General features: G+C 41.7%; 1 protein-coding gene across 9 annotated transcripts in view; it reads left to right on the top strand.

The window, feature by feature from the left end:
* Positions 1–16,706, top strand: part of TNC (tenascin C) — a 92,868-nt gene that overhangs the window by 13,219 nt on the left and 62,943 nt on the right. For all 9 annotated transcript variants that reach the window (XM_004774059.3, XM_004774060.3, XM_045074020.1 and 6 more), the window contains exon 2: positions 14,864–15,457. In XM_004774059.3, coding sequence (XP_004774116.1) covers positions 15,001–15,457 — 457 coding nt within the window. In that variant the 5' untranslated portion in view covers positions 14,864–15,000. The remainder of the gene's footprint in view (positions 1–14,863; positions 15,458–16,706) is intronic.

Here is a 16,706-nt window from a genome sequence, read left to right as displayed (position 1 = left end):
TGAGTGGCGCAGTTGGTTAAGCATCTGACTCTTGGTTTTGGCTCAGGTTGTGATGTTAGGGTCATGAGGCTGAGGCCCACTCAGCACTGAGTCTGCTTGACATTCACTCTCCCTCTCCCTTTGCCTCTCCTGCTCATGGTCTCTTTCAAATAAATAAATAAATCTTAAAATAAAAAGGGCGTCTGTAAAGTTCCAGGCAGAGAATACGTGTGATACTGTCTGCCTTACTCACGGTTTACGTTGGTGGAAAGTTTCCATCCACAAGCCTTGCACTCAGAGACTGGCCATGATTGAATATCGTCATTACTCCCATCGAACGTGTAAGGAAATGGAAGGAGGAGGGTGTAGATTTGTTCCAAATCTGCACTTTCCCCATTGTGTGCCACCAAACCGAATCCCGTGACATACTTCAAACACAAAATAATCAAGTGGGTTTGGAAAACACTATAAACTCTCCCCCTCTTGGAGATTTCCGATGAACACAAACCCATTAAAGACCCTGGAAAACCCTGAAGTAAACAAAGCTGTAAAATTTGTTTGGTTTAAAATAACATTTGGTTTAAAATAGCATTTTCCAAACATGTTTAACTAGGAAATCTTTTTTTCCCTTGCATTAATACCTGCCAACATGTTGTAGATTACATTTTACAAAATGCCACCTAAAGTTATACAGCTAATTAAACCCAAGTCAGGGGTTAAAAATATCTATTTTTTCAGGCTCATGCGCAACTTCTCCAACTCTTTCTGGAAGTAAAGGTCTTTTATTGTCAGTAGTTACCCTGGACCCTGACCACTGGGTCGTTTTGAAGTTTGCCTTTTTGCTTTGCTGTGCAGACCACACTTTGACATCAGTCAAAGATGGCAGCAAAGCCGAGGGTTAGGAATGGGCTCTCTAACACCTGAGTCTGTCCCTCTGAATTAAATCCCTGCTGACCCTTTCTCGCACTGTGAGCTGGAGCGGTGTGAACCTCAGTTTCCTCATCCCTAAATGAAAAATAAATAAACAAACAAACAAAGAAAGGCAACTACTTCATAGGCCTTGGAGAGGATTCAACAAAATAACCCAAGTAAGACAGGCAGCACGATTCCTGGCACAGGTGTGTTCAGTCGGTATTAGCTCCTGTTGAAGCATAGAAATGGCCCCATTTGAGAAAGAGAGAAGAGACAATGAACGTATGTTCCCTTGTGTATCACACAGATTAATTGCCAGAGCAGTGCTAGTTTTCCCTGAGAGTCCAGTGTCCTGCTTCCAATTTTGGAAGCATAGTTTCATTTTGGGAGTCAACTTCTATCAAAATGCATCAAGTTTTATTGCACTTGATTCATACCGGCCTTTATATCATCAGACACTCCATCTGGTTCCCTCTGTCTCAGGTCTCAATCGGCATTCCATTCATTCAAATATCAGCACATCGGCTCAGAAAAGATTGCCAAAGCCATCTAGTCTTGCTATGCCAAATATTTGGCACACATATCAATGCTCTCTCACTTCACGACCCCTGGAGTTCATTATTAAGCCATTGCAGCACTTTTACCCACTGAGTCCAGACGAGGCCATGGCGCCAGGTGGCCATATCAGCTCACTGAGGTTGACAAGAAAGCTGAAACTCAGCTGCATCCCAAACCAGTTCAACCTCTCAGTCGATGTTTGAACCACCTCTATAATATTACTATTTTTTCTTATGTCTGATGCTGAGGAGCTCCCTAATAAGGGAAGCCACAGAGGAAGAGGAGAGAAAAGCAGAACAGATACTAACCCTTAGGTAGCATTCATAACTCTATTATTCTAGTCACTGTCTCCAACAGTCCTGGAAAGATCCTGATTTTATAGCTGAAGAAGCCACCATTCAGAAACGTTATAGGTTTTAGTCCAAGGCTCCCCAGCAGTTAAGCAGAGTTTGATCTCCAGCTTTTCTGCTCTAAAGGCTATATTCTTCCCTATCCCATCCCAGTGCCTCCTTAAGAATTTCCAAAGACTTACAAGGCTACATCTCTGGCATTGGGTGGCTAACAACAGTTTCACAGGGGTCATCATGTCCCAGAGCCCTTTTCAGAAGGTCTCTTATATAACGTTGAGGTATGAGTCAGTCTGTAACCCATCCCTTCTAGACAAAGCTCTAATCTCTTTGCTTTGGCTCAAGAGCTCAGGAACCTACTTCCAGTAGAGTCAACTAAATTTCCTGAAATTCTGGATAAAGGCCAGAGGAGGTCATTGTTCCATTAGGAAATGAACTGAAATTTACATTTGGAGCAATTTTCCAGAATTTTATAAGAACCTATATTGTTGCCACTTGGTCGGACCCACTTTTTATTTTCCTTTCTGTCTAGGCAAGAAAGAGGAGAGAGAAAGCAAGTGCTCTGCAAAATTTTTATTTCAGAAATTGAAACCAGACCACACCAGGGCAGTTTGTGGTCTGAATGTATCAATGGATCTAGTCATATTTCATCTGAGCTTTTCTTAGGTATACTAAACCACAAATATGAATCTCATTATTGTGTCTGGATGGAAATATTTTATGGATTAAGACTTGTGAGTTTAATTGGGTTGGTAAGGAAACTTCTGTTTGGGGGATGGGAAGAAGGAACCCACAAAGCACCACCAGTCCTTCAGCCAAACAACAAAAGAAAGAAACATTTTGTGGGGAGCAGAGGGCTGTACTTAATATTGGCTACTTGACATGGGTCTAAAATGAAGTCCGAATTTAAGTTCAGCAGAAATATTACCAAATTAGTAATGGATCACAGGTCCTTAGAACCAGAGTCAAGGACTGGGGATGCACACTCTTGCTTATTTGACAGGAGAGTGGATGGGACCTGCCCAAGGTCCCACAGTGAGTGGTTGGCAGGACTGTGCCTCAAAGCTCATTTTCTAGCCCTTTGATCTGCTGCACTCTCCACTATGTGGTCTTAGTAGAGCCTCAAATCTCTGGGAGCTGAAAAATAAGTAGTGAAAAGTCAAAATTCAAAAGAAGAAAGAGTGACCTAGTCTAACCAACAACAAATACTGCCTTGAAATGGAAAGAATTGCTGACTAATAACGAAGGAGGCTTCATTCCCATTGAAACCAGAATTTTACACTGAGTATATCAGAGGCCTGGTTGAGTTTGTCTCCTGCTAAAGGTCTAGTTGAGTTTACTTTGTTCCTGTGGAAGGTCTGTCTCAACACAGACAGTACCAGGCTCTCAAGAACCCTTGAGGTGTTGCCTGGAATCTCATGGGAAGAAGCCCAATGTATCTTGGTCTCCCTGTGCTTAGTGTAGTGTCTGGCACATAGTAGGTACCCAGTGAACAGCTGAGTGAATTAAAATGAAGTAATTCCTGGAGTGCAGCTATAGTCAATTCCTTGATACATCTTGTCTTAGAAGAGATCACGGGAGAACTAATTCTCTGAGAGCTATCAGGAAAATAAGAGTATTTGTTCATTCAGTCGTTCCATGCATAAGTACCCCTGCTATGTGTAAGTTCAAAGCAAGAAATATATTCAGCTTTATTTCATGTAAATATAAACATATTGTGCCTTCACTATGTTGTGGACACTGAGCTTGGTGTTGGGTAGTAGGAGATGAATGACTCAGATATAGTTCATGTCTACATGGAGCTGACAGATTCCATTCAATCTAACTCCTTATAGTCCAACATAAATACAAGATAGAATTGGCTTGTGCTCTAAAAGAGAAAGATATACATATGTAATAAGTCATCCAAAATCAATTTTAGAATGACACATGATGGAAATCATATCAAGTCAAGAACTCAAGAGAATTCAGAGGGAAAAAATTACCAAAAAAATTCTAACAATAGATGACTTTTTTTAGCTCTATCTTGAAGGACAAATAGATTTGTCCACTCAGAGATGGCAAGGGGGCTCTTGAGCAGTCTTCAAGACATCTGGTACCCTCTCTCATTGATAACTGGGCTTTGACAGCATCTCCAGAGATTTTCCCAGTTGAGCCAGGTGTTTGAAAGTTATGGAGACAGAGCTTGGGACTGGTCTTGAACCACAACCTTTTCCCCAGCCTTCCAGAACTAAAGGCTGTGGAAGACCGTGGTTTAGGGCACATATTTGGATTCAGATGGACTTGTGTTCAAGTCTTGACTCCACTACTTAATGCGTGTCTGAACTTGCATAAGCCACATAAATATTCTCTGCCTCAGTTTCCTCATCTTCAAAATGAGAATAAAGATACTGCCTCATACCATTTTGTAAGAATTTAAAATTGGAAACTTAAGATACTTACTAGCAAAATAAGCACACACGGAATGGTCGTAGATGACCATTTTTATGGCTTTCATTAGCATTTTTATTATTTCATACTCTTACCTTCAAGGCCTTTTCAATCAACATTTGGTGGTTCTGAGCATTTCCTCCTCCAGGAAGCCCTCTGGGAGCTTACCTGCTCAGACTGATACTTTCTTCAATTCCTTCTTCAGGCCAGCACTGCTACTGAACCTTGTGTATGTTCTAGTTTCTGAGATTTCTGGAAACAGAATAAGTCCTTCTTCTGCAGAGTCTCCCTAGCACTTAGCACAATGTGCAACCCATAGTAAGTAAATAGCAAGTGTCTCTTAAAAGAATCTTCTCACTTAGACTCTTGCTGTTAGCCTGAGAGTGTGCCATGTTCGCAAATTGCAATGACACTTAAGAATATCACAAATATTGGGGCGCCTGGGTGGCTCAGTGGATTAAGCCACTGCCTTCGGCTCAGGTCATCATCTCAGGGTCCTGGGATCGAGTCCTGCATCGGGCTCTATGCTCAGCAGGGAGCCTGCTTCCTCCTCTCTCTCTCTGCCTCTCTGCCTACTTGTGATCTCTATCTGTCAAATAAATAAAATAAAATCTTTTAAAAAAAGAATATCACAAATATTAAATCTGCAGTACATGGACTTAAAATCAAATAAATTTGTGGGCATCTGGATGGCTCAGACAGTAGAGCATCTGACTCTTGATATCTGCTCAGGTCATGATCTCAAAATTGTGAAATTGAGCCCCACGTCAGGTTCCCATTTGTCCATTGATGGGCATGGAGCCTGCTGGAGAGTCTCTCTCTCCCTCTGCCCCTCCCCAACCCCACACATGCATGCACGCTCTCTCTCCCTCCCTCTCTCTCTCTCTCTGAAAAGATAAAAAATAATAACTTTTAAAAAACACTGCATTTGTAAACTTTCAGGAGGAAATTATAAGCTTTATGATTAGAATATGCTGATCTTCCTCATTGTTGTATCCTTCATGGTTCACTCAAGGCCAGGCAGATGGTAGGTATTTAATAACTATGTACTGAAAAGATGGTTGGTTGGTTGGTTGGTTGGTTGGTTGGATGGATGATGGATGGATGGATGGGTGGATGGGATGGATGGATGGGTGGATGGATGGATGGAAAACTGAAGAAAACTTACAGGACCAATAAACCTGGAAATCTCATAACACAGAGTCTCTCCAAGACCCTATTGCTGATACTTCTTTCTGAAGTATCTTTACAAAGACCCCAGACTAAGAATTACTAGAAACCTCTCAGATGCTCTTATTTTTGAAGGGCTTTCCGTAGCTAGGGGGAAAAGATAAACCTCAATCAAATTCATTGACCAAGAGGGAGGATCTCTGAGTTTTAATATCAACTTTACCACTAATTAGCTACGGACCTTCTCTGAGGTTTCAGTTCAGTAATTCCCTTTCAAGGCCTGTACTACATCTCCTAATTCAGATGTATCTGCCTGGAGGGATGTATTCATACCAACTGGAAAGCAGGGCTCTGCGGAAATGGATAGGTGCTGATTAGCAATGCCTGCCACGTATACTAGAAGGATGTGTTTTGGTGATACAAATTTGCCACCCCCCTACTCCATGATCTTCTACAGTTGCTTTTAAGCCCCACTCAAATCTGATTTTCACTCATGTCTGTCTGTGTCTATGGAAAGTGCTGAGAAGCTGAGCCAAATGTTTCCCGTCAGGAGTAGTGTCTTAAAAGAGTCAACCGCAAGTAGCCTCTTCTGAAGAAATCCCTGGCAGAGCGGCATGGACAACCATCCCAGGAGGAGCACTGCCTCTTGGCCAGGGTACTGACCTCCCAGAAAAGAGCCCCACCCTAGGCTCACAGACTTGCCTTTCTTGCTACCGACTGAGAATAAATAAACCAGGAGAAGAACCAGGGCTGTGACCTCTAAGTCCTCATTCCACTGTGGATTTCAGAGTATCCCTATCCCTTGACAAACTGAAGCACTAACAATGGTACACTTCCAAGGAAAAAGGAATAGTGGGCAAGAGGGGGCTTCCCCGCCATCCCTTATAAATCTCCCATCCTTCAGAGACTAGCCTTCTAATAACTGCCTTTTCCAAATCAAGGATACAAATCATCACACAATAACAACACGCACAGATTTCTGAAATCTCTCCCCCCTTAGGCACTGTCCTAAATATTTTTCATATATTATCTCATTTAATCTCATTTTCTGCCTCTTGCAGTTAGTTGAGAGAATTTTATTCTGAGGTTGATACTAGTGTATCATTTTGCAAGCAAGAAAACTGAGTCTCAGAGAGGCAAAGTTACATATCGAAGGTTGTAGCTACTAGAAGGAACCATATGAAGTTACCTTCTATCCAACCATTTCTGACCTACAAAAATGGCAATTCCATAGGGGTCAAACTGAGAGCAAGTGGCAGAACCAGGGTTCAATAGTACTCGACTAATTCTAGAATAGATATTCTCAAACACTGCAGACGTTCCCTGGATAATGGTCCATTTTAGCATTTATCGTTCTTCCCTGTAATTATCTGTTGACATGTCTGTTTCCTTTACTGGACCATAAATTTAATGAGAGCAAGAATGATCCATCATGGGTCTCTCAGACACCTCACTATCCCTTGGGCTATCTTAGCACTCATTCAACTTATCTGTGTTAAATGCGAGAATGAATAATTTTTCAAATGAGTTAATTCTCAGCCCTCTGGGATGATTGCTGGCTCCAGTAGCATCCGAGTTGGGCACCGGTTAAGTCACCATGCGACATGAATGGATAAATGCTTTTTAGTGCTGGAATTCAAACACCTAGGGCTTGGAGGTGCTTTGGTTTGGCAGTCAGAGTTCTCTTAATTCTTTTAAGACAGGTTGTGCTGGCCTCACTAACTGTAAGGATCAGATGTCCTCGGAAAAATTCCACCCTCAAGGCTGTTTCCTGGCTCCTCTCTCTTCCTGACACATTCCAAGAAGGAATTTATGGATGTTGGGAAGGACAAGGGGTGAAGAATTTCTAGAACCTTTAAGAATGCCCATGTAAGCAACTCCATGCTTAAATGACTGTGTGCGATAAAATTCTCTTGCCTGTAAGCAAGAAGAAAAAATTTGGTGTGAGCTGCCTCATGCAACAGAAAGAGATTCATCGGCATTTCTAAACACTAGGAATCCTCCTCGCTGCCCCCAACCTAGGATATTTCATGTGCGTGCCTAAGTCAACAAGATAGATATATTCTGGGAACCACTGAAAATGAAGTCATAAGTAACTAATTCTGAAATATGATTCTAGCCAGTTGGAAGCTTTATCTAAAAATGAAATTGTTTATTTTCCAGCTGTGACCAGGGAAAAATTCAAAGATTGTTGATTCCTTTATCCAGCAATGGTCTTTGTCCTGTGGCAAGGTGCCTAAAAATAACGGATAGTTTATGTCACGCTGCTTCCAAAAGGTGAGGTACAAAGCAGCTCTTCTTAGAGATGGGGTGGGCGCAGATCTGATCACCAGATAAGAGGCACCTTAAAGTGTAAAATTATTAACCAGAAAGCCCTTGGGGTATGGCACCACAATACCGACCTGCTTTCCTCACCTGTTAAATGAAGTGTCACCTCAGAGTAATGTTCTGAATAAAAATCTGTGATGCCAAGATCTGGGAAATGATCCTTCAATGGTAACCTCTAATACCGGAGAAGGTGAACCAAGAATTAATTTTTATCTTGAAACAGCCATGAAGTCCTAACAGCTTAATGCCCTCCCCAACTTAAAAAAAAAAAAAAAAAAAAAAAAAAAGTCTTCAGGACCATTATTTCCATCTCTTTAAATCTGGAGGGTGCAACAGTAAATATGCCAGTATTTGGAGACCAGGGACTAAAGACAGAAGCCTGTGTTCTACTTAGTCCTCTTGACAGAGGACACTGAGCAATTAGACACTTATCCTTAGAGAGATACAATGTTGCTTACTGGGCTCAGTGCCAGCTTCACCTTGACCTTTCATATACTCCTATTCCTAACTCGGGTTCTACCAACTGTGTGTGCTCACTCCTTTCCACTCCCCTGCATGTCTTTGACCCCTGAGTAGAACTAACCTTCAGTTGTCCATCCACGTGACCCCCACCTCTGCCTCTAGCAGGAAGCCACAAAAGGACATGTTTGTCATCTTCTTTATTCTCCACATCAGCCATGGACTCCAAGTCCCTTGCCTTTTCTCTGTTCCCTTTCTAGACTTCCACAGGCTTTGAATTCTACCCACATGCTACAATTGTATCCATCCACTTTCCGAAACTGCCACCCATCAGTTCAGGCCCATCCCAGATGGCACATCTCTCAACATGTTTTTCTTAAGCCCCTCAAAAGAATGCGGCCTCCTTCCACTTCAGACATACATAGACTTGGGTTGACCAGTCTCTGTTATTACCTGTTACATTGTTATTATAATCATGATGTATCTCCCTGATTCTCCCATCTCTTCTAGATGCAAAGTTTCCTTTCTGGTCCATTCTTTATTTGACCAGTGTTACTATTGCTTCTGTTATTATTAGCCACCATATATAAACCACGTGCTGTATGCCACATGCCATGCTAGTAGCTTAACATATATCTCACTTCACTCCATTCTCCTGAAACACCATGAAATAGATGTAGAAATAGCCATGTAGGGGAGTCCAGGCAAGTGGGACTCAAGGGGTGAACCCATGGCCACAAGAAGCAGCTACTAAGTGGAAAAGCTGGATTCTAACATAGGTCTATTTCTTTCCAAAGATCAGGCTCTTTCTCTCACACCCAGCTACTTTATCAACAGAATGGTTTATATTGCTAAAGGGAAGGGACTGAGTCCTCTCAAAAACTCTGGAGCCAAGTAGTATATGGGTCAACAGAAAGAGAGCCATAAGTTATCTCTGACAGGTTCTACCAGCTTCCAAGAGAAGGGTGAGGCCAAGCAGGAAAAGATGTTAGGCAAACCCAGAGTGCTCCTGGAGTAGCTTATCTCTCTGCTATGATTTGAGGAGAAGAAACTCATAGAGAACTTGGGGCTCTGAAGTATGAAGAAAGAAAGAAAGTGAGAGAAAGAGAAGTGAAGGAGGGAAGATGGGTGGTAGGGAGGAGGGAAGGAAGGAAGGAGAGAGAAAATATTTCCTATCCCAAGAGTAGGATGGGGAGCAGGGTTCAGGAAGGATGCAGGTCTGGGGCAAGATGGATGTACCTTCAGATTTGAGGAGGACAATAGCCATAAAGACCATTTCTTACCTGTACCTGGATTATGTTTGGACATGTAAGGTCCAAAAACGTAACAGAAATTATACTGCACATACATATTTTCTAATGTTTCGCTGAGTTACCATACAGACACCATCTTCTTACATGAGTCTCCTGCCATATGTACCTGAGGTACTCCCCCATTTTCACGAGACAGGACACTAAGCAACATCATACAGATTCTCTCTGACCTCTCTGAACTTCAGTTTCCTTGTCTGGACCATGGATTTAATATCACTAAACAGTCCTCTCAACCAATCCTGCTCGGTAGAATTTCCTGCCATAATGGAACTGTTCTTTGGCTGCATTAATGTTCTAGTCACTGTGTGCCACTATAAAACACTTGAACTGTGAATATTACAACTAACGATGGAGATTTTCATTATATTTAACTTTAATTCATTTTCATTTTAACAACTGCTCATGCTGCTGGCTGCCATATTGGACACTACAGCTCTAGACCAGTGCAAAGTTTTCTGCCTCTTCTTGAACCTTCTATCTCATGGAGGAATGTTTATGGTTTTTTTTTCTCTTGATACTAATTATGTTTTGGGAAATTCATAGGAAAGGAGGGATCTAAAGAATCTCAAAAAAAAAAAAAGCACAGCAGTTCATTTGGATCTAAAAATTACTTTTGATAAAGATACAAAGCAGAGTCCGCTCTGCACTACTTTTCTGCACCCAGAATATATGCTGAGACAAGATAAAGAGCAGGGCAACATGCAAAGCTTGGAAATAGCCCCTTTGTCCTAAGCGTGTAACCCCAGCAGTCTATGTGTTGAGCCAATGCAAAACTGTGTCTCTTCCTGCTGTTCTCTTTTACAAACACTGATACTCAACTAGATCCTTTAATCTTATCATAAAATATAGGTAGACCTCGATCTGGATCTACATCCATATCTTCAAAAGTGTATTTGTCTGGGAATGAAAGAGGAGTCTCTACTTCACTATAGAACTTTTATCTTTGCTTTAAAAACAGATCTGTATATGCCAAGATTTCAAGAGTTGGGAGAAAGAAAATTCTAGAAAAAATACTAATTGAAGGTCATACGTTTCACTACAAAACCTTCCCTTTGATGAGCTCCCACTGCTGACAAAGGCCCTGCCATCTTTGCTACCCACATTGTCTCCTGCACTTTTCACAACAATCTTCTGAGAACCCTTGTATCACATTTTAATGATGATGTGACTCTGGCTTAGGAGATAGCATTTTACCCAAGAAAGAGAAAGTTGAACAGTGACTCAAACCCAAGACAGTGTGTCTACAGAAGTTGTGTTCTTCAACACAAGTCTACATTCCAGTGCCTTGGGTGGTGCTGTGTTCTCAAAGAAGCTCTTTCTATTGGAGAGTTCCAAGTAGAAAAATATTTCTTCTGTTGTGCTGAAATTTGCCTTCTTGTAACCATCCCTCCTCCCCACCCCAACATAAACATGCATTGGCCCTTGTTCTGTCCTTTGAGGACATAAGGGACTAGCCAGATCCCACTTCCCTAGAATTTATACGTGGTCATCCTGTCCCTCTCAACCCTAGCTTTTTCAAATAAAGGCTAAACACACACAATCCACACTCATTCCTCCTGCAAGATAGTTTCCAGACCTTCCATTGCCTGGTCTCTTCCTATAAAGATAAGAATCTGCTTGTGTTTTTTAAAAGTCTCTATAGGATAAGTTGTTCATTCTGAAATTTTAAAAGCCCTACTGTCAGAACATGACCCTTCACGTCTAACCTAAATTATCACAACTACAGTCTAAAGTAATTATCCTTAAGTCTATCCTCAAGGGAGACATTAACCAGCCAGTTGTCTGCATGAGAATATTTTACATTTTTAAAGGTTATTATTTGCTCCCTATCTTTTTCCTCTCTGGTGTAAATATTTCCAGTACTAGAAAATTTATCTTCATGAGGTTTACCTCCTTCCCCATCAGCAGTTTCTACAGGGCCTCTTTCATCTAAATCCAGGTTGCTACAGAGTTTAAGACAGGACTCAGTGCAGAGGTCAAGTTCAAGCTTAAGCAAAGGAAAAGCTATTGAGCTGGACTCACGGCTACGTTTTGTTCTTAGGAGTACAACAAAACAGTAGTTTCTTTAAAAAAAAAAGTTTTTTTTTTAAGATTTTATTTATTTATTTGACAGAGAGAACACAAGCAGGGAAAGCTACAGGCAGAGGGAGAGGGAGAAACAGGCTCCACACTGAGCAGGAAGCCCATTCAGGGCTCATCCCAGGATCCCGGGATCAGGACCCAAGCAAAGCTTAACCAACAGAGCCACCCAGGTGCCCCAGCAGCTCCTTTTAAATATGTGCCTACTATGGACCTGTCACCATGCTGGATGCTTTCTGGACAAACTTCTAATCCATAATTCCCTTTGGAAAGACTTCCACTCACATTTTACAAATAAGGTCATGGTGAGAGAGAAGTCCCTTGTCAAAGTCACAGAGCTAGTGAGTGGCATTGAACCCAGGTGTGTCTAATTTTTAAGCCAAGGCACTTTCCTCCACACCAAAGATGTAATGGGTCTTTTCCAAAGTACAAAAAATATCCACCTGCCCTCAGACCACTGTGAGCCAATGCAAAATACAAAACCCTCAAGAATCACATTTCCTTCCTCCAAACAATGCAGCATTTGGCTGTGCCAGTGTAAGTCTCTGACATACGACAGTGAAAAATCCTCACTCAACCCATACTCTGGTCATTATTACCCTAGACTCATTGCCTCAGAGTCTCAACCAGCAGCTTTAATAGCCTTTTTAGATGGAAATTTAAGTCATTTAGCAACACACAAAAAAGTGTTGGATGAAAGTCCAAAAGCATTTCAAGCTTGGCCCATGGCCCTTCCTCATAAAAAAAAAAGAAGAAGAAGAAGAAGAAAGAAAGAGAAAACTAAGAATTGTTGGGAAGAAAGTGGTGGAAGGAAGGACTTTGTGGAAGGCAAAGAGAGTTGAAGTGATTGCAATAGAGTGTGCAATTAATGAATATTCGTCCAGTAAACAAATAAGATGGGTTATGCTGGCTTAAAAGAAAAGAACTTGCCAAGTTTCTCTTCTTCATAATAATTTTTTTCAATGGGCTGGCCTACATCGGAGATCCACACATTCTTATTTAGGAAACTAATTTGAATAAGAAAGCATACTCAAAAGAAGTGTTTGTTTCCTTTTCGTTGTTGTTGTTGCTGTTGTTTGGGGGGTTTGTTTATTTTTGCCTAACCAGGGAGTAGATGCCCAAAGTAGCTGTTGCATAGATAGATGGTAAAATCTCAAGTATGAATATAATTAGGACGTAATGGAGATGTGTGGGTAGGAATTGATTAAATGCACAGCCAGTGCTTTCTAGTCCCCAGACCTGTGCTCAGTCCTACTGTTTCAGTTTTCCCTACCATCACCCTGCTCCAGATTTCACCAAGACTTCCTGTTGTCCTGCAGGAGGCAATCACGTGGAATCATGTTGATACATTCTATCATTGGGATAAGATCTTTCTGGAGGAAAAAAAAAAGTTGGAGGACCTCTGTAGAATAAGCATTCCAAATACTGCATCTAATTGACATACATGGTCATCTCTGAAGAAGCAAGTGTAAGAATAACATGGGCATAGAAAAATGCCAATTTGCAAAGTGACCAATTAAAAACCAAATACATCTCAACTATTTTCTTGAACTATATTCAGTAGTATTTTCCAATTAAATAGGAGAATGAATGTATATGTATATGTATATGTATATGTATATGTATATGTACATATCATTACCACATGCATCCAGAGCATACTTAGGTCAATTTATAACCATCTAAGGTTTAGCCATGTCTTCCTATCCACTCAAGAATTTCCCAACCACCTTTGACAACAGCCCTTGCTCCGGCTACCTTGCTTGTCCATACAGATAAATAGTCATAAGACAGATGAATAAGACAATTTAGCAAAGTTAGGAACTGCCTCTCAATGACATAATCTCCTCCATACTCTGTTGGTATCTTATCCTCTCTCTTTTTAAGGCTTAGTTTAGATTCTATCCTTTCCAACTACCATTCTTCGACAATTCTTTTCATTTGTTTCACACTCCATAAGCAGTAGTACCCTATACCACAAAATCAGTCATTTGCATTCCTTCCTACTTTGTTCCTTAAGTATTAAATGTGTGATTCCCTTTTATTTATAATTCTAATGTTAAGACCTCTGAGGGTAGCCACTTGGTCTTGTTTATTTCTACCTCCACAAAACTCTGACTATTGTGGAAAACACAATATGTTTATTAGTCTGTTCAGGCTATTATAGAAACATAACACAGACCATTATTTTGGCTTAAACAACAAAAATTTATTTTCTTACATATTCTACAGGATAACACTTCCAATTCAAGGTGCTGGAAAATTCAGTCTGGTGAGGCCTCTCTTCTTGGCTTGCAGATGGCTGCCTTCTCAGTCTGTCCTCACTCGACCTCTCCTGTGTGCACAGAGAGAAAGAAAGAGGGAGAGGGGGAGTTCTGTCACATTGGTGATCCTCCTCTACTAAGGACACTAGCACTAACAGATTAGGGATGTACTCTTATGACTTCTTTCAAACTTAATTACCTCTCTACAGACCCTATCACCAAATATAGTCCCATGAGAAGTTCAGGCTTCATTCAGTATATGAATTTGGGGAAAGGAGAGGACAGGATTTAGTCCATAACACTCAGTGAGAATAGTGTAAGTACTTGCAGATTGGAGAAGACATCAGAGACTCATGGACATTCTTTCTGAGCCATCTCCTGCCCTCAATCATAGTTTGGACAACTGCTTTAGAAACATTCTATCAGGTTCTCCAAAACACCTGACTTTTTAAGGTTTTAGAAATAGATCAAGGAGAAGAGAAATTGAGGCTCAAAAGGGCTGTTCCCATGGTGACATAACAATTAAGAAGCAGTGGGCTGGAATTAAAACTCGCCTTGCCTTCTAGCATGTTCATTGTTTGAACCTCTGCCTCCCAGGGTGGAGGGGAACCAGCAGATGCTGCTCTGCTAAATTGGGACTGGAGGACAAATAATAAGAGGCAGGAAATACTGAACATCTACTGTGATTATGGCCTCTTGGCACTACAATGACTCATTCAGTAGGCTCATTGAGGAAAGACTGAAAGGATTCGTAAATCTATGAAAGATTTCTACTTATCATATTGTTGCTTATATCATTATTTTAACTCTGACATTAGCCACTCACTGCACAGAAAGAGAAATAGGACAAAAGTTACATGACTTACCAGTTTGTATCAACACTATAGGCAATACTGGAGGAGTATCAGGAAAACTTCCAACGCAGGAGATAGAACATCAAAATTCACTCAGAATGACAATATTCAATAGAGTCAATTAGCAATGGATACTAACAAGCTTGTTGTTTTCCCTCATTTCCTTGTAGAAGAGAATTCCTTTGAGAAGATCAGGAACCCACTCATCTGGATTCTCCTCTGTGCTTCCACATCCGCACTTCTGCCTGAGACTGAGACAGCCTAGGAGCGAAAGCACAAAAACCCCCTAGCCAAACTCACCTCCACCATGGGGGCCATGACCCGGCTGTTGGCGGGCATCCTCCTAGCCTTGTTCACCCTCACAACTGAAGGTGGGGTCCTGAAGAAAGTCATCCGGCACAAGCGACAAAGCGGGGTCAATGTCACTCTGCCAGAGGAACAGCAGCCGGTAGTGTTTAACCACGTCTACAACATCAAGCTGCCTGTCGGTTCCCAGTGCTCAGTGGATCTGGAATCAGCCAGTGGGGAGAAGGACCTGGCCCCACCATCAGAGCCCACTGAGAGCTTCCAGGAGCACACGGTCGACGGGGAAAACCAGATCGTCTTTACACACCGCATCAACATCCCCCGCCGAGCCTGTGGTTGCGCGGCGGCTCCCGACGTCAAGGAGCTTCTGAACAGACTGGAGGAGCTGGAGACCCTGGTGTCTTCCCTGCGGGAGCAGTGCACCATGGGAGCCGGCTGCTGTCTCCAGCCTGCTGAAGGTACACCCAGCCCCTCGCCGTCCACAAGGGAGAAATGATGAGCACAGCCAGCTCCCTCACTTTGTTTCCAAAAAAGGTTCCCTGGGGAACTGGCCTCACAAAGTGTTCATTGAAAAGAGATTTTATGGTCAAATAAATGTGGAGAAAGTAGCCCTCTCTGTTCTGCTCTTGGAGAGTCTGGTTAACAAATGTTTCTCAGAGGAGTTTCTAGACCTCTGAGAAGTCTTGCGTGGAAAAACCTTGTTATATTTTAATGACCAGTTTCCAACATTTATTTAACTATGAAATCTACACATTCTGTACCCCAAAACCTAAGAATATATTATGAAATTCCTGACCAAAGATCACTCTCTGAAAGGTGCCAATATGGCCCCATCACCTCATTGTCCAGGCAGGAAAACCAAGGCGCAGAGGGAGGGTGGGATTTTCAGGCCTGCCACAAGTGATCAAGTTAGGGCTTGAACTCACAAAGACACAGTCCTGCCTGTGGTGGTACAAAGTCTGGGAACCGGAAAAAAGGTTCCAGTTTAATGGCAGCAACAACCATCATCACAGTATGCATTGAGCCCTCTCTTATGCATCAGGTACTGTAATTCATTACCTCATTAAACCCTTCCTAGAACTCTTTGAGATAATGTTTAATACTCCCATTCTACAGATCTAACAGCTGAAACTCAAAGTTAACTAACTGGCATAAAATGACACCAGAGTAATAAGAAAAACAAGTTCTGAGTGCAACTGTGGTCTCCAGAGCTCACGCCCCCATCCCCCCCATAATAGCCTGTATCCGGTTCTTCCTTTTCTCTGGGATTTTGCCATTTTAGAATTGTCTTCATCTTCACTGCCTAGACTTGACAGGGCTACAGGAATTTTGGCAGCTTCAAATCAGAGCTGAACACCTTTATTTCTGCCACCCCACCCCCCCCCCAAAAAATGAGAAAGCACTTTGATAAGTTATTACAAGAGTAGACCTAATCACCCTAAGTGGAGAGGACTATAGGATATACTCTAGGTTTCCAAGGTGGGTAAGTTTCCTTTAGGCACAAATGACTTTATCTTCCACTTCCATCAACTCCCTGGCAAAATGCAGATGGAAGTTACATAATAGGATTAATGCTAAAGAATGGGTTGAAATAATTGTTGAATGCAGTGCTGTCCGGGAGAAATATAACATGAACCAGATAGTCTTAATTTTTCCAGTAGTCACATTAAAAAAATGAAAAAGAAACAGGTGAAAATAGTTCTAATG

Source organism: Mustela putorius, unplaced genomic scaffold (assembly GCF_011764305.1).
Source record: "Mustela putorius furo isolate JIRA1106 unplaced genomic scaffold, ASM1176430v1.1 tig00537301_pilon_pilon_pilon, whole genome shotgun sequence".
In the NCBI taxonomy this organism is placed as follows: Eukaryota; Metazoa; Chordata; class Mammalia; order Carnivora; family Mustelidae; genus Mustela; species Mustela putorius.
Note: the sequence above shows the minus strand (reverse complement) of the source record. Positions and strands in the feature narration are given on the sequence as shown.